The 17,957-nt window shown below is 43.0% G+C and overlaps 1 protein-coding gene and 1 long non-coding RNA gene across 2 annotated transcripts; one reads left to right on the top strand and one right to left on the bottom strand.

Annotated features, from left to right (window-relative positions):
• Positions 1 to 1,509: 1,509 nt before the first annotated feature.
• LOC126396086 (uncharacterized) lies at positions 1,510 to 9,808 on the top strand. The gene is made up of 3 exons (XR_007570517.1): positions 1,510 to 2,715; positions 5,598 to 5,736; positions 6,782 to 9,808. It is a non-coding gene; the product is annotated as an uncharacterized LOC126396086 (long non-coding RNA).
• Positions 9,809 to 11,625: 1,817 nt separating this feature from the next.
• LOC126396066 (caspase-3-like) lies at positions 11,626 to 17,913 on the bottom strand. Its single transcript, XM_050053900.1, has 5 exons — positions 17,826 to 17,913; positions 13,916 to 14,894; positions 13,035 to 13,198; positions 12,789 to 12,915; positions 11,626 to 12,705 (listed from the first exon to the last, which is right to left on the bottom strand). Exons 2-5 carry the CDS (start codon positions 14,130 to 14,132, stop codon positions 12,383 to 12,385), a joined length of 831 nt encoding a protein of 276 aa, XP_049909857.1. The 5' UTR covers positions 14,133 to 14,894; positions 17,826 to 17,913; the 3' UTR covers positions 11,626 to 12,382.
• Positions 17,914 to 17,957: the final 44 nt, after the last annotated feature.

The following is a 17,957-nucleotide window of genomic DNA, read 5'->3' as shown; positions in this document are numbered from 1 at the left end:
GTTGTGTCATAAACCACACAGCTGTGATAAAATAAACTTCATTGATCAGAGGCAGGAAACTGAAGCGTCACTCAAACAGTCGGAATATTAATAAACATATTGTCAGTAGTTTTCCATTCAGCCTGGTTTCCTGTCTCAGTTTTAGTTACGCTACCTCATCAAGGCAACTCAGTTCACCTGTTTCTGGTAACACACAGCCAGTATATGAACTCCAGCTTCGCACACACTCTGTTTGATTGTTCTTCAACACAGCAGCAAAGTTTCTCCATAAAGTCTCTGACGTCCTGCAGGCTGAACTGCGCTAAAAAGCAGAAGAGTGGTCAGTGACATCAACCCAAACACGCACAGTTCAGTCCAGTAACAGGTAACGGCACCGTGGAGGAGCAGCCAGGAGACGTAGTCGTGGAGGTTGAAGATCTGGAACCAGAGAAGAACGCAGTCCAAGCAGGTGAAGCAGAAGGCAGGTCAAGGCCAGGCAAAGGGTCGAGAAGCCAGCAGGTAAAAACTCACAGGATTGTGCGCACACCAGTGTGGTGACACGGTGAAAGTCTCTGGACCGCTGGAGATCAGAGGTAAGCAGATGGGAAGACTCGCACTGTAGCGTTGTCATCAGGTGGTGACAGCAAACAGGGAACAAGGACGCAGAAGCAGATCTTGAGGGCGGAGACAGAAGGCTGATGTACTGGGATTCAAAGGAAGCAGGCAGGTCAGACACAAGCACGGGAAATCAGTCCTAACTTAAGTGCTGGAGAGTCTTATATGAGCGGTGAAGAACTATCTAGCAAAGAGTGTCTGTGAGGCTGGGGTACTGACAGAGTGATGAGGAACAGGTGAACTGAGTTGCCTTGATGAGGTGGACGTGACTAAAGCTGAGACGGGAAAACTGCGGTGAACAGAAAGCTACAGACTGGACAGGCAGAGCGGTGACACACGTCCAAATGAAACATTAAAATTAAAATAAACGGTACTAAATACTTAATGATGAAAATGCTAGCGACTAGCTTGATTGCACTCACAGCTATGGTTAACAGAAGGTGTAGGCACCATGTCGACGAAGCACCTACGCCGTAGCTCCAGCGTCGATTCAACGCAGAAGTATAAATTCCGCTTTAGTCCGACTTCCTGCATCTTTCCTCCCGACCAAATCAGATATTTCCAGCTGCTAAGGTTAGCGTTTCCAACTAGCTCACCGCTTTATGACGCGTGTGTGCAGCATGGCGATTACTAAAATGTGTCTGCTGATGTGATGTCGTATTTCAAGTCAGTAGTGACACAATAACAAAAGTTAGGTTGTAACAAGTTGTTTGGTTTTTGGGGTAACTGATATTATTACTGACAATTCATTAGTAATTAGTTACACGACTCGTTACTGGAAAATGTTATATTATTACCGTAACACGTTACTGCCCAACACTGCCTGTCATCGTGTTGTACACTCATGATGACATCGTTATGTGTGGCACAAAAACATGCGGTGGCGCCAGAGGAATGACTGATGAAACTATTACTACTCTGCTCATAAAAATGATCGTATCTCAAAAACTAAATAATGAAAAGAGTTCAAATAACTTACGGAGTTTGAAGAAATATTTTCTTTATGTTTCTACATTTTTAATGTTTTAGATCAAAATGTTTTGTGTTTTTATTTTGTAAAAGTCAAAAAAGGTTCCCGCACACTGTCTCACTCTTTCCCATTTTATTTAAGCATTTAAGCAACGTTTCGGTCTGTGTGACCTTCTTCACGCATTTGTGTGTTTTTATTTTGTAAAATCTGATGGACGAACGTCCAGTTTTTACATCATTATTATTATTATTAATGACACAGTTTCAATACTTTCATTAAATATTACGGTTCACTGACTTCCATAACCTCTGAGCTCAGGTTGTTCAGATTTTAGAGATGTGAAGCATTTGAAGATACTTCAGGAAATGACATCACAATAAGCAAACATACCAGTGTAGGCAGTGGAGGACCGTGTTGTCTTAAACGTATTTGTTTCGTCTCTCTTTCACTCTTATTTATTTTACATTTTCGTGCCTCTCTGAAGCTGCAGCCTGTTTCTGCAGATGGACATATTCTGGGCTGTTGTAGTTTGGCCATGTCGGCCACCGTAGTTTCCAGCTGAGTCATTTATCAGTTTGAATAAACACAGCTGACAATCAGCTGTGAGCGTAACTGAGGGTGTTGTTAAGGTGAAGGATCAACGCTGATAAATGTTGGACATGAGATCATTTTGTTTCTTCCCTGAAATTAGTCATGACCACGATAACACTGCTTTTTATCTGGATCATAAAAACAAACACCTGAGGAGGACGCACCTGAGGAGGACGGCAGAGAGACTGTACCGAGTTGTTTCTGAGAAATTAGATAAGGTTACGTAACACTGTGACATAAACACACCTGATCCCTCTTCTTGTACCTGCCTGCAGAGGAACGTCCAGATATGGTCAGACAGGTGTGACGGCAGATTAACAGACTTTATTGTCCATGCTGCAGATGGCAGAGTGTTAGAGTCTGACGCCAGAGGAAGAAGAGGAAGAAGAAGAAGAAGAAGACAGAGAAGGAGGACAATGCTTCAGAGGAGGGCAGTGCTGGTCCCTGAGGCTGGGGAGGAGACGCCAAGAGACTCCACCGCACCCTCAGCAAGCTGGGCTTCTAAGTGGACATCCACAGTGACCTCAGCGAGGACGAGATCTACGAGCTAATCTTTAAAGGTAACACACAACGTCTCATCGACCCCCATCTGTCTCTGTCTCTGTCTCTGTCTCGTCCAGTTGAGGCTTACGGGCGGTTCTCCTGATGAAATTCTCTGGAAATCAACTCCACTCAGTGAAGCCGGACTAAATCCAGTGTCTCAGAACTTTATGTTCTGTAACAAGGAGCAGATTCAATCGTTCCTCTGGAAGCAGCCAAAGAAGCTGTGATGGAGCAATATTATAAAACTTTATCGTTTTATTCTCCGACACGAGGTCTAACAGCTGTTTGACTGTTCCTCCACACTGTCAGGAGAACTTCACCCAGCGGTTCTAAAACCTCTGAGTTCACTGATCAGATATAAAGAAGACGACCTCAGTCGCCTCAAGGGGAACCCAGAAATTTGACACTGTTGTTCAGTTCTCCCTGACTTCAGTAGAACAGCTGGGCCTGGTTGATAATGATCTTGTCAGTTACTTAAGGGCTCCTAAGAACCTCCTAAAGGTCCTGGAGAATCCCCTAAATGACCCCCCCCCCCCCCCCCCCCCCCAATAGATTCATCAATCCACCTCAGTTACCTGAACAACCCCAAAAATATCCAATAGGTCCCCTTGAAACTCTTCAATGACAACATACACTCTTAAATTATGACAGAACCTCCTCAATGACCACTAGAACCTTTTGAAGGACTTCTATAACCTTTCTGCCCACTGAAACTCCTAAATTAGTAAAGAACCGCCCTAGTGCCCATTGAAACCTCTTCAAGGACCTCTAGATACTCTCCAGTAACTATCAAAACTCCTTAATTACTCCAGAACCTCTTCAGTGACCACTTGAACCTCCTAAAAATCCTCTAGAATTGCCTCGGTATTCACTAGAACCTCCCCAATGACCATGAAAATCTCCTGAAAGACACCTAGAGCCTCTTGTCTGTCCATCAAAGTTCTTAAATTTCTCTAGAACCTCCCCAGTGACCTCTAGAACCTCCCCAGTGACCATGAAAACCTCTTTTAGAACCTCCTTCCTGGCCACCAAAACTCCTAAATTACCATAGAACCTCTTCAGTGATCACTTTAACCTCCTAAATAACTTCAAGAATTTTCTCAGTATTCGGTAAAACCTCTTAAAGGTCCCCTAGAACCTCCTTCCTGGCCATCGAAACTCCTAAACTACGACAGAACCTGTTCAGTGACCACTTGAATGTTCTAAAAGACCTCTAGAATTTCCTCAGTATTCACTAGAACCTCCTAAAAGACCTCTAGAGCCTCTGTCCATCAAAGTTCTTACATTTCGACGGAACCTCTTCATTGACCACTTGAACCATCTAAATGAACTCTAGAACCTCTCCAATGACCATGAAAACCTCTTCTAGAACCTCCTTTCTGCCCATCAAAACTCCTTAATTACTCCAGAACCTCTGCAGTGACCACTTTGACCTCCTAAGAGACCTCAGTATTCATCAAACCCTCTTAACTGTCCCCTGGTACATCCTCAATGACCATGAAAATCTCTAAAAAGACTCCTCAGCCTGTTAGCACGATATCACAAGCTGTTAGCTTTAGCCTCAGTGCATTAGCACAACACCAAGACCCCTTAGCTTTGGTGGCAGAATGTTAGCAGGATATCAAGATCTAAGTAGCAAACTTTTTAGCTTTAGCCTCAGTCTGTTAGCATGATATCACAACCTATGAGCTAATGTGTGATGGTCAGAACAATCGGCCAGAACATTAACACCACTGACTGATGGCATGAACAATACTGACCGTCTTGTTACAACGCCATGCTCAGCTGGGAAACCTTTGGTCCTGGCATTCATGTGGATGCTACTTGAAAAACATCACTCATCCAGACACACCTGTGGACCAAGTCCCCCCCAGCAGAACATGCACCATGCCTCACTACAAACAATGCTCAACCAGGCCTCCAATGTCCCCAGATCCCAATCTGATGGAGCATCCGTGGGATGTGCCAGTACCCCACCTCACAACCAACAGGTCTCGAAGGATCCATCACCAACGCCCCAGTACCAGACTCCAGTGTCAAGTGGTATCCACATGAATGCAGGAGCCAAGAGTTTCCCAGCAGAACATTGTGCTGTAACAAGATGATCAATGTTATTCAGCTGCTGGTGGTTTTAATATTTGACTGATTGATGTCTGTGGCCCACGAACTAAAATGAGTTTGAGCCCCCTGACTTAGAAGATTTGAGTACTTCCTCCACCGCTGCACCTCTGTACTGTAACATAACAAGTCATCCAAGGCACACAGTGGTTCAGTGGGTACAGCGGGCGTCCCATGTACAAAGGCAGTGTCTGTGCTGCAGCAGCCGTGATTTAGATTCCAGCCCTTTGCAGCATGTCACCCCCCCTCTCTCTCTGTCACTCCTAACACTGTCATATCAAGGCAAAACCAAAATAAGAAAAGGAGTCAGCTGAACCAGCAGGTGTTGTCTCACACACACGTTTCCTCTGGCTCCGCCCTGCTCCTCACTGCTCCAGGAAATGTTGCGTCACACCTGAACGCTGCAGCGTCTTTCACCTGGTAAGTGGAGCTGGTTGTCAGATGGTGTCATGTTGTCTTTGTTGTTTAAAGGATTTTACACTGACTTTAATGTGCTGCTGGCGTAACGTTGTACTTCTGACGGCTGGTTCTTGTGAGCTGAGGTTTGATTCTCAGGGTGAACAGGGTGGAGGAGCAGGTGAGGTGCGTGTGCTCTGGTTTGAGACGGCTCCGTCACCTTCCAGTGTGAAAGTCTGATTTAGCCGGAGTTCAAGTGATTGATGCTGTAAACTGGGGAAACTGTGATGGTGCACATTTTTCATAGTGTCCGCAAACATCTCCTTTATTTTCACACACTCACACACACTTTGTGTTTGTTTCCTCCCTGCTGCCTGTTGTTCAGGACGGACAGTTTTGACTCATACCAGAGGAATTACCGGTCGAACCAACAGCATTACTGATGGCTTCGCTCCAACTGCGTGTCAGAGTCAGCATCCAAGAACCAGGAATGAGTTTCAGCATGTGTGCCTCTTTATAAACTGGTAAGAATCCGTTCAGCCACTGTGGAGATATCGTCTGGAGGACGAGAAATGACAGACATATAGATGAATGAAGACGTAAATAAGCAAATAAACACAAAAATAAATTAATACAAGAATAAACAAACGCTGAAATAAAAACAGAGGTAGGACCTCCCACCTCATTAACATACAGACACAGAAATATAGAAATAAATGTAGTTGTAAACCATTAGAAACAAATTCAAGATTGAAGAGTAAAATTTATAACTTTGTAGTCTATGAAAATTCAAAACCTTTAATCAGCGAACATTTAAAATGTTTTTGTTGACTCAAATTTAAATATTCCATTTGTATTTTGTCTTTGAACTCATCCAGGGAGGTTAATTCATGTATCAAATTTAAGGTTGTTGACCAAAAATGTTTTGTCATGATTTTCGTCAACGATGTTTAACACTGGTTTTTGTCCTTTTTTTTTAAAGGAGCAATAAGCGAAATTCATCATTTCTAGATTGAAGGAATTAAAAAATCGCTATGTGGAGAACTAGAGGTGTAATTTCATCTGGAGTATAGCATGACCTCACACACCCTCTCTCTGTGTTGATCTCCAGCACATTGTTTACCGTTTGGATCCAACCGGAGCACCGAGCCCTGGTTTGTTATTCAGGTTAAAGTGGGAAGAAGCAGCGGGTTTATCTGGCAGCTGAGTGAAGCTGGGTGAAGTGGAGGCTGCGGAGGAAACACCGGGATGGGTTAATGTCTGGAGCTTGAGTTATTAGCGACTCGGTCCCAGCAATGGGTCAGGCGTTACGGTTGTGTTAAGTGAGTAAGTTAGCAGCAGCCCAGATAGATTCAGACTGGTTCATAGATGAGGGGGGTGGAGAGCAGAGGTAGAGGGAGGAGTGGCTCATGACACACTTTGTTTTGGTCTACAGGCAGTGCACAACAGCAAACCTAGCGGTGAAACAATTTCGCTTATTGCTCCTTTAATTTATTGATTTTCAGGGACATTGATCAACATCACTGTAAATGTGCCAAAAGGCTCACTTGTCTCCTCCTGTCTCCACAGAGCCGTCCTGATCAGCTGATCACAGAGTGGACTAAAACACTGTTAACAACTCGATCGACAGACTCTGCAGAGGAAAACCTGTGAGCACGTTCAGTCTGCAGGAAGCTCCTGAAAATGGCAGCATTAAGAAGAAGCGGGAGTCTAGAACTAGACCTTAATTTTTCTAAATCAACAACAAAACTTATGAGACATGCAGCTTCATTCATCTCAGCGTTTGACGTCAGTAAACCAAGGATGAGACAGATTGTAGAAGAGTTTCAGAAGATCGTTGATGAAGTGAAAAAGATGCAGGAGACGACAGACAAACAGAGAAGAAAAGGAGTTGTTGCTGGAGGAGTAGGACTCGGACTGATGATCCTTGCAACTCCGTTCACTGGGGGAGCGAGCTTATTGGCAGCAGGAGGACTAGCTGCTGCTGCTGTTGGTGGTTATGTTGTCAAGGCAAATGTAACAAAAATAAAAGAAGAGAAAGAAAGTGCACATAAAGTCGAAGAGCTGGGGAAAGAATTCATGGAGATTGTTGAATCGCTGAAGAATGACCTGGAAGAAATAAAGACGACGTGTGAAGAGCTGAAGACACCATCCATGAAAGTTCAGGCTGTAGTCACTCTGTCAGACATGGAGGAGTTTCAGTGGATTCTTACACAAGTGTCTGAACTGGCCGAGACAAGTGGAGAAGTTTTGGATGTGGCAGTAGCAGTGATGGCAGTAATGCATGATCTGTTAGTGCTCATTGTGAGTGTCTTCAGAGTGACTGCGACCCCTGAAGAGGATCAGCAGTTAAGAGACTCCATCATCCAGTCAGCTGATCGGTGTCAGAAGGTCATTAATGCGTTTGATCGGATGACGCAGAAACTGAGACACTTCACAGGATGTTGGAGATACAAGACAAGGTCTCGTTCAATCACCATGTGACGTAAAGTCTCATCAGATCTGCAGTTTGAGATGAAGTGTGTAAATGTGTCCGATCCTGCGTGTCTGAACGATCTCCTCGGTGGTGGAATATGATATTTAGCCTGAATATGATGATGACTGTACAGATGCTGGCTTTGAACTGTGAGCTGTCCCGGAGGACTGGTCGGACCACTTTGTGTCAGTCCAAACTCCTCACAGAGGGTTCAAACCAGGAACCATCTTGCTGTGAGGCAACAATGCTAACCACTGCTCCACCGTGCCGCATCGAGTTCAGAATGAAGTTTATTAGTTTGAACATTAAATATCTCGTCTTTGGACCGGGTTGGAATTGGGGTTGTATGTATTTTATATCTCACATAAAGTTTATACACTGTGTTTATATTGTACCTGTGATGTCATCACTTCTACCTGCACTGTTTATTTTGCTGACTGTAACTGCTGCACATGTTCATATCTTATCCATATTCATATCTCCCTCTGACTGTGAATTCTATATACCGTAAACTTACATTAGTAGCTTTAATTTGCTTATCACTGAAGTCAACAGGCCTGTATTTGTTACAGGCCTAAAGTTAATTCCTTTCACACAAAACTGTTGCTCAGCAAAGATCAGGAAATACGATCAAACTGTTTATATGAACCAGTCTGAATGTTTTAATTATGTGTTGTATCACAACGCTTGTTTGACGGCACTCAAGGATTTCGGCATCCGACACAACAAAACTTTATCCTCTTTAAACAATATTTAATATTTTTATGAAACCCCCTTTTGATCTGAGGACACTTACAGACTGGAGGAACATGAATAACGTACAGGGTGATCCAGGAACGGACACATATTCTGACTTTATGACAGCAACAGAGGAAACGTAGGGAGTCACCACTTGTTTTTTTGACATGCCGGTAAATCTGAAAGAATTTAGTCATCCTTGGCGCTCATGGTTTCAGTGAAATGAACTCAGCCAAGCTAACGATGTGTAGCATCTCCATACTGACAAAAATTAAATATGTATGCTTGCATGTGTGATCTAAACAGATAACCAATGTTAGCTCAAGTAGGTAGCCAAAAAATGTGGTTTTATACATCCAAAGAACTTTTGTCAACAAGAACTGCTGGCAGCCAGACCAGGCCTCTTATTGAGACAGGCCTTTATTTGTCTAAACGTGTAGCCACACCAGGCTGTGAAAGGGTCTGGGCATTTAGTAAGTTTTACGGTATTGTATATATTGTTTAATATTTCATTATCTCAGTACATGGACTCTTTGCAGTGACATTAAAGTTTAATTTAATCTCATATTCAGTGTTGATCTCAGCTTCACCATGTACACCTGAACTAATCAATACTTTTATATTAATGATGGATCAGATGACTGTGTGTGGTCATGTGAAATGTTTCACTCATAGAGACAAACTCAGATAATTAACATGTTGTAGCATATTTTATTTGTGTGTTTATGGTGTTCCCCAAGGCTCCATTTTAGGCCCAATTATATTTTCACTATACATGCTTCCATTAGGCTCTATACTAAGGAAATACAATATGTCTTATCACTGTTATGCAGATGATTCCCAGTTGTACCTCCCTTTGAAACCAACAGATCCTTGCAGCATTAATTCACTATTACTCTGTATTAATGACATAAAATCTTGGATGGCATGAAGCTTTCTCCAGCTGAACCATGACAAAACTGAGGTCCTCATCTTTGGCCTTACAGACACTTCTGCCTCTGTTACCAGTGCTCTTGGTCCTCTGTCTTCACGTTTAAAATCTCATGTAAAGAATCTTGGTGTCATCTTTGACTCTGGTCAAAAAAGTTAAAGTTAAAAACCAGAGGTGACAAAGCTTTTTCAGTTGTTGGTCCGAAACTGTGGAGCAGCCTGCCACAAACAGTTAGATCCTCACCCTCTTTAAATATATTCAAAGCCCGGCTAAAACCCATCTCTTTGCCTTAGCTTTTGGTGATTCATCATGAGAACATATTGTTTGATATTCATCTTTTTCATTGAATTTGCTCAAGACAAACTCTACTGTCTTGGCTGATTATTTTTCTTGTTGTGCATAATTTGTATACGTTGTAAAGCACTTTGGTCAATGATTGTTGTTTTTAAATGTGCTCTATAAATAAAGTTGACTTGACTTTATTTAAGAGTGTTTGTTGCAGTCTCTGAGGTCTCATCATCTCACTTAATATTGTTCATTATTTCTAACTAAATTAATTCAAACTTTGAGGCTTAAAATTATAATAATTAAAAATAACTCTTCAGACCGATAATATAATAATAACTTAAATATATTCAAAATAAAAGTGGCTGTCCCAAAACTTAACACCAAAATTTAAATTTAAGTAAATTACACTTGTAAAAATTGTATTTTCTTAAAAAGGTCTTTTTTTCATTGCTTTAAATAGAAATTTTAAAAACATATTTATTGTGGGTTTAATCTTTACATTAAAAAAAAATTTGAACACTGAAACACAAAGACATCTGGTCGATGGGCGGAGCCTGGTGTTTAGCCACACCCCTTCATTACTGACCAGGAAGTGACACTGAGTCATGTTGAGTGCTTCAGTGCCGCCATTTTGAATTAAATATGTTCCAAAATCCAGATCAGTGTGTATCTGTAAGAATTGTCACTAAGAAACTAACTGTCAGTGATTCAGTTAAGTTTCTTAGTTTAAATGTAGATCAGTCCCAGGTCTTAATATCATGCTAACAGGCTGAGGCTAAAGCTAACAGGTTCCAGGTCATGATTTCATGCTAATGAAATTAGACTATTTACATTGTGATATTCTGGTTATTGGCTGATGGTAAAGCTAACAGCTTGTGACATTGTGCTAACGTACTGAAGGAAAAGCTTAAAGTTTGCACCTTATAATATCATGCTAACAGGCTAAGGCTAACAGGTCCCAGCTTGTGACCGTGCTAATGGGCTGAGGTTAAAGCGAACAGGTCCTAGGTCAGGATGTCTATTAATGTACAGAGGCTAAAGCTAATAGGTTGTGATGTCATGCTAACAGGCTGAGGCTCAAGCTAACAGAGCTGATATAGTGCTAACAGGCTGAGGGAGCCTGTGATATTGTTTGCACCTCATGATATCATGCTAAAGTTAAACCTAACTAACAAGCTGAGGCTAAGCTAACGTTAACAGGTACAGGTTGTGATTGTGCTATGGGTCTGAGACTAAAGCTATGAAGTTGTGATATTATCAATCAATTTTATTTATAAGGCCCAATATCACAACAAATATTGTGCGAAAGGACTGAAGCTAAAGCTAACAGCTCATATCATGCTAATGGACTGAGGTTTAAGCTAACAGCTCATATCATGCTAACGGACTGAGGTTTAAGCTAATAGGTCTAGGTCAGGATATCTGCTAATGTAATGAGGCTAAAGCTAACAGGTCGTGATATCATGCTAACAGGCTGAGGCAACATGCAGACTTTTTTGTTTGTTTGATACTATTTAAAACAGTTCTGATTTTATTTTGTAGTAGAGCTGCGTGCGGTGAACATCACCCCGCTGTCGCCCTGTTCCTGTTCATCATGAGACTGCTGCAGGAGTGTGAGCTCCACATTAACTCTGAGTTTATGGTTCAATGGACTCAGTGACGTCTGGTGGTTCAGGAGGTAAAATTCAGCATGCTCTTGTTTTATGAAGGAAACCTGTGACCTGCAGTCAGGTAGAGCCGACCATAAACAACCTTTGGACTCATCAGTCAGCAGGATGTGATGATGCAACAGCTGGATGTGTGTGAACGTGTCATGTGTCTGCCATCTTACCTTTGTTATCTCTTGGTATCAGTTTTGTTTTAAGTCACAGGTGTCCTTCGTCTACTTTCACTTTGCTGAGGTTTGACTCCTGTCATGAATTTAGGCTTCTTATAAAACACACACACACACACACACACACACACAGCACGGTGTTGCTCAATACATGTTCCAGTCCTTTATTTATTTTACCTGACAGACTACCATGTTTCACTTGAGTCTGTCAGTCTCTGACTTCCTGTCCTGAGTTGAATAATCCTTCCATAATTTCTAATGTTACAGATCACTGAGTAATTATAAGCTAATGAACTGTTTAATTTAGGTCTTAAATATGTTTTGACTACTTGGACTGAGGCTAAAGCTAACAGGTTGCAACTTGTAATGTCATGCTAACAGACTATAGTGCTAACAGACTGAGGCTAAAGCTAGCAGGTTCCAGGCTAAACATTAGCGTCCACTCTGTAAATCTTTGTAGAAGACAAAGTGTAGTGACAGCGTGAAGACAACTGGTCCCATCATGTGTCCGGTGTTGTGAGGACATTAATTTGTCTCTAACAGAACTCGACACTAGAGACACTCGGAGCAGAGTCACAGATTCATACGTTGTGTTTTCACTGAGTTTCTTCGTGCGGCCTCGCAGACAGAAACGTGTCGTCACATTTAACGTTGGTCTGAAAAGATTTGTTTATGTCAGTTTGTTAAATAAAGTTTTACATAGAAATATATGACAGAGTCCAGGGAGTGGACAATATGTCCACAAGACTTCAGCAGACATTTCCTCCATGGCGTCTTTCCTACAGGAAGTCAGAGAGCGTGAGGAAATGACCAACAGGTTTGTCTCTTCTGAGGACAGAAATGTCCATCAGCTGATTGTCTCCATATGTCCAAATGCAGTCCCCTTCAATCTGCTGCTGCAGTCTAACTGATGGACGGAGTCCGTGTCCACACCTTCTCAGTGGCCACCAGCGAGGTGGCCGAGAGACCTGCTGCCGCCGCCGCCCCGCTGCCTTTTCCCGCCTCAGCGAACGGGAACACTTCTCTGGTCAGTCGCGTCAGGAGACACGGCATCTCTTTCTTCCCGGCCAGAGCGCCACCTGTGGCCTGGAAGTTGTAGGCCACGCTGTGGGAGAGGCGGGTCATCAGGCGCGTCAGCTCCAGGTTACGATTGTCTTCGTCCTTTAGTAACGAGCAGAACGTCTTCAGGAAGACGGATCCCAGCGGGTGCATGAACGCTCCATAACCTGAGGACGGACACAGAGACAACACGTCAGAGAGGAGCCAGGAGTGAGACAGACATGCTACCTGGTGATGGACAGGTGTTCACCTGGTGGCGTGGCGTACATCACAGCTGTGTCTATAGGAACAGAGAGGTGCTGGGAGACACTGCACGCCGTGATGTCATCAGCTGAGTCCACCTCCACGCCATCATCCAGACCAGACCCCCGACACGCCTGCAGAGACAGACAACGTCCTCAGAGACACAGAGACAACGTCCTTCACAAAAAACAAACCAAAGTCCTCAGTAACATCATCATCAGTGTGTGTGTGTGTGTGTGTGTTTGTGTCTGACCTGTATGAGGAAGACTTTGGTCTTCTTGTCCATGTATTCATTGTCAAAATATGTGAAGACACGCGACAGTTGGACGGGTTTTCCATCAGCTCCGAACACGCAGCCCTCGTCCCCGTGAGACGACAAGACAGCCAGGAAACAGTCCTTCACAGGCCGCCTGCTCTCTGCACACACACACACACACACACACACACAGACTTGATGTTGACTGCTGTTTGACGACGTCGTTGTAAAACGTCTCAGCTGACAGAACGTCCTTTAACCGTGTCATGTTGACTGATGATGGCGTCGTCTGACATCAGCTGACAGATTAAACATTAAACCTCACTGACACTCTTTCCTGTCGGTTCTGTCCTCACAGTCTAGAGACGGTTCTGGGCTCTTTAAAGAGGTTCAGGTCTTCACTGGGGAGGTTCTATAGTAGCTTAGCAGTTTCAATGGCCAGAGAGGAGGTTCTCTGGATCCTTGAAGAGGTTCTGTTGGTCATTGAGGCTCTCAAGTAATTTAGGTGTTTTGATCGTCATTCAGAAGGATCCAGTTTCTTTGAAGAGGTTTTCATGGTCATTGGGGAAGTTCTATGCTAATTTACTGGTTGGATGGCCAGAGAGGAGACTCCAGGGGTCTTTTAAGAGGTCCTAGATGCCACTGAGGAAGTTCTGTACTAATCAAGAGGGTTTGATGTCCAGGATGGAGGTTCTAGGGGTCCTTTAAGCAGCTGAAGAGGTTTCAGGGAACTTTAAGGAGGGTCAGAGGTCACTGACGGGATCTGCTGACTAAATAAAGAACGTCAAAGTGTGTGTTCTCCGCACAGTAACGGCTCTTCTGTGTTCCTGTCAGTCATTATGGATCTACACAGAGTGTATGTGTGTGTTGTGTGTTACCTTTGAGGAACAGCTCGTAGATCTCGTCCCCGCTGAGGTCGCTGTGGATGTCCACCTTGAAGCCCAGCTTGCTGAGGGTGCGGTGGAGTCTCTTGGTGTCCCTCTGGGCTCCTGGTCTCCTCCCCAGCTGCACCCCGTGGTCAAACTGTGCCACCGACACCAGCACTGCCCTGTTCCTGTCCCCCCTGTGATCCATCAGTCCTCTCCTCTGCAGCATCCTCCTCCTCTGTCTTCTTCTTCTTCCTCTGGCGTGAGCCGTCTGCAGCGTGGACGATAAAGTCTGTCAGAGTGTCCGTATGTGTCCGTTATGTCTGTCTCTAACAGACTGTGTGTCTGTGTCTCTGCTCTGCACAGCTGTTAATCTGCCGGCACACCTGTCTGACCATATATGGGCTTTCCTCTGCAGGCAGTTACATGAGCAAGCATCAGGTGCAGTCATGTTGCGTAACTTTGTCCTTTTCCTTCACATGCTGGGAAATGACTCTGAGCTGCCCGTCCTTCTCCTCAGGCGTGTTTTCCTCAGGTATTTGCTTTTCTACATGAGTCAGTGCTGAACATGAAAACAGGGTTTTCACAGTCACGACAGGTTTCAGAGAAGAGGAACATTTCAGAGTTGCAGCAGGTCGACAGCTCGCGCTGCACGCTCCAATCAGGAACTGCTGTACAACTGGTCAGCAGGTGACCTCAGATCAGGAGGACAGCTCCTCTGCAGCTTTGTTTCAGCACGACGTTCACTTCAACGACGTCTCGTCCCAACGGCCTCAAAGTTGAGACTGAACGTTCAGTTAAATTAAATTTGAAGAGTTTTAAGACTGAGACGTCCTGAAAGGATTGATTATCCCTCAGTGATAGAACCTGAGGGTCAGGACACAACCACATACTGTGAAATGTGTTTCCTTAACAGTCGTGTTTCTCCCCTCGGCGCCACGGGACTCTCAGGTGGAAACACACAGATATACATAAAGCTCCAGCCATAAACCTGTCAGGAGACGCAGAGTGACACATCAGGTCACACAGGTTACACTCAGAAGAAAAACAGTCATCAGTAAATTTCCACGTCTGGTTTCTTCTGTCAAATCTCATTTAGATCACGCTGACAATCAGACCCATCAGACAGTGTGGCAGGAACTCACAAACAGGTTACATCATGTGCTGCGTTCAGAGATCAGAAATATTTGACTGATCCTCAGAGAGATTCTGTGACACGTCACAGTATGTGTATGTACATGTGCCTGATGCTGCAGAATGTAGAGGACTTAACAACATTTAAATTAAAGGCCCACAGTCGGCCGGTCCTCTTCAATATGCAAATCAGAGGCAGAAATCGTTTATGAGTCCATGAGAGGAAACTGTGGTTCGTCACTTCGCTCTGATGTGGAAGTAGAAATGAGAAGTACGAGGAGGAAGTCTGTAAAAATATAAACTCAAAATATTTATAACATTTAAAAATCTAGAATATGTTTAATGTGCTGAGTGTGTACAACATTTATAATGTACGCAGCTTATGCTACGATGTATGACACAGTGTGAACATGAGCAGGACTAAGAGTAAGAGACAGAGACATATTAGTCACATTAAAACAACAGTGTCTGAAAATTATAAACGTGATGGTCAGAATTTATTTTGTGTAAATCAAAGCTGATGACAGCTCAGAGTGTGACTGTGTCTGATGAGATGTCGTATCCTTCCTCTGTCTGTGGAGACCGGACGCTTTCATTCAAATCCAGTGTCTCCGTGTTTTGGTAAATATTGTGTCTTCTGAAATTTTGTATTTTGTGACATATCTGTGTTTTGTAAAAGTGTGTCATGCTGTATCAAATGTTGTGTTTTGTGTAATATGTTTTTTGAAAAGTCATGTTTTGTGAAATGAGTTTTCTAAAACCTCGCTGTATTTTCTGAAATGTCATTGTGCTCTGTCAGATGTTGTCTTGTGTGTTATGTGTTGTGTACCGACCTTCTGTACCCTGGAAATCCAGAGGTCTCGCGAGAGCACAATTTGAATTTGCTCAGCGAGTCACCCGCCAATCAGTAATGATGCTCATTACCCATGCCGTTGGAGCTGAGCTGCACCAATCACATCGGTGTATCTGATATAGGCGGGCCAGAGGCGAGCTAAACAGATGACGACAGCGCTGCGACGACGAAGTCCGGAATCAGTCAGTAAACATTGCAAGATGGCTACGGATGAACACCAGTTGTTTGAAACGGCTTTGGCCGCCACAATGAACGAGTTAGACTTGGCTTTTTCTCTAAAGAGGAACAGAAGACGGCACTTGAATCTTTCCTTTGCAAGAAGGACGTTTTTGCTGTTTTGCCGACCGGATACGGCAAGAGTCTAATCTACCAGTTAGCTCCACTGGTAGATTAGACTCTGGATACGTCACCCCGTGTATTGTTCTGATTGGTTGTAGTGTTATCCAGTTGCGTGCAGTGATATTTACAAATGCATGCTTGGTGCTGCCCCTCGAGTTGGGCCATTTACATTACTCATAGCCAGACCCTAAATCTTTCTAGATTTGGGTCTGGATTTCCAGGCTAGACCTTCTGCAGGGTGCAGAGCTGAAACAAAGTACACTGACAGCAGCATTCATTTATTCATTCATTCATCAGGTGCATCACTACTGAATATGATGCACATCTCTACTTTCCACTGTCTTGTGAATGTTCTTCACAACATCATGTTCACTTCATCATCTTGTTGTTCTATCAATATAACACTGACGATCAGGATCAGTCTGTTTTCCTCTGTCTCGTCTTCTCGTACTCTCACTGTCACTCTGTCAGACGCTGGGTTTTGCTTTTGCTCCCTGATTGGTTTTCCATGTCTGATGAACGTAGACGCTGAGTTTCTGTTTAATGTCTTTCAGTTTGTGTCGGGTGTGTATGACGACACTTTATGTTTGACATGTTAAAATAAAAGACCTGAATCTGTTCAGTTCGTGCAACATGTTAAATATACATTCAAGAGACCGAACATATTTCAGTCAGACGTGCTCAGTGATGACAGCTTCCTGTGTGTTTCTCCAGCTGTTTGGTCACTTTACTGCTCTTCACTGCCACCTACTGGATGTTAACATGTAAGGCATTTATTCTGCTGAGGCTGAACGCTCCACTGTGTCTCTCAGTGTATAATGATAATTGTCATTTAAAAAAAAAAAATCAAGTTAAAAACAAACAAAGAAGGAGATGTCTCAGAATGGGTCCTTAAAAATCAAAATAATTCCGTAACATGTTCTTAAAATGTAAAAAATATAATAATTATAAATAATTATTATTAATAATAATTTTTAATAATGGAACAATTTAAATAATTTTCTAAATTAATTTTTATATTATTTATTTATTTTCTAAGTTCTTGCTAATTTTCTGGGTCATTTCTTCTTCCATTGCTCACTGCCTTCCTCCCATGTCATGAAAGAAACCAAACTGGGTTGCTGTCAGGTTTCAAAGGGTTAAAAATCAATCATTTCTATTAAATCAAACATTTTTTTTAAAAAATCTGTCCCCTCTAGGACAATGTGGCCAGTGGCCCTCAGGTAATGTGGGGTCCAAATTTTGTCTCTCATAAGACTTATCAATGTCATAGGAAACAGGGGAAGACAATGGAAAAAGAAATACAATAATTAAATAATATAATGCAAAAATGTCATGATAATAATAATAATAATAATGATTATGAATATATTTTTTCTCAAGTTGTTTTTTAATGTAATAGTTTTCTAAATCTATTATTTCCCTCTCTTTTTACTAATTTCTTGCTATTTGCTCTTTGGGTCATTTCCTGATTTCAAAGGGTTAAAATCAATCATTTCTAAATAAATGTTAAATCATGTTTAAATCAAGGTGATGTTGAGGTGTGTAGGTGATGTTGAGGTGTGTAGGTGATGTCCAGGTGTGTGAGGGACTCACCTGAGGCCTGGAGCAGATCACAGGAGCAGCAGTGGTCGGATAAAACCAGAAGGAGGCAGCACTGCACCGCGAAGGATGCAAACTGCCGGAAAACACCAACGAAGAAGAAGGAAGAGGAAGAAGTGACGTCAT

Source organism: Epinephelus moara, chromosome 9 (genome assembly GCF_006386435.1).
Source record: "Epinephelus moara isolate mb chromosome 9, YSFRI_EMoa_1.0, whole genome shotgun sequence".
NCBI classification, from domain to species: Eukaryota; Metazoa; Chordata; class Actinopteri; order Perciformes; family Serranidae; genus Epinephelus; species Epinephelus moara.
This window is presented reverse-complemented; position numbering and strand designations above follow the sequence as displayed.

What these genes read in the sequence shown, in the direction of transcription:
- LOC126396066 (XM_050053900.1), bottom strand. Translation starts at nt 14,132, where the DNA reads ATGCTGCAGAGGAGAGGACTGATGGATCACAGGGGGGACAGGAACAGG. An exon ending in CTACGAGCTGTTCCTCAAAG is followed by an intron (nt 13,199 to 13,915) that starts GTAACACACAAC and finishes GTGTGTGTGCAG; the next exon opens with AGAGCAGGCGGCCTGTGAAG. An exon ending in GATGTACGCCACGCCACCAG is followed by an intron (nt 12,706 to 12,788) that starts GTGAACACCTGT and finishes GTCCGTCCTCAG; the next exon opens with GTTATGGAGCGTTCATGCAC.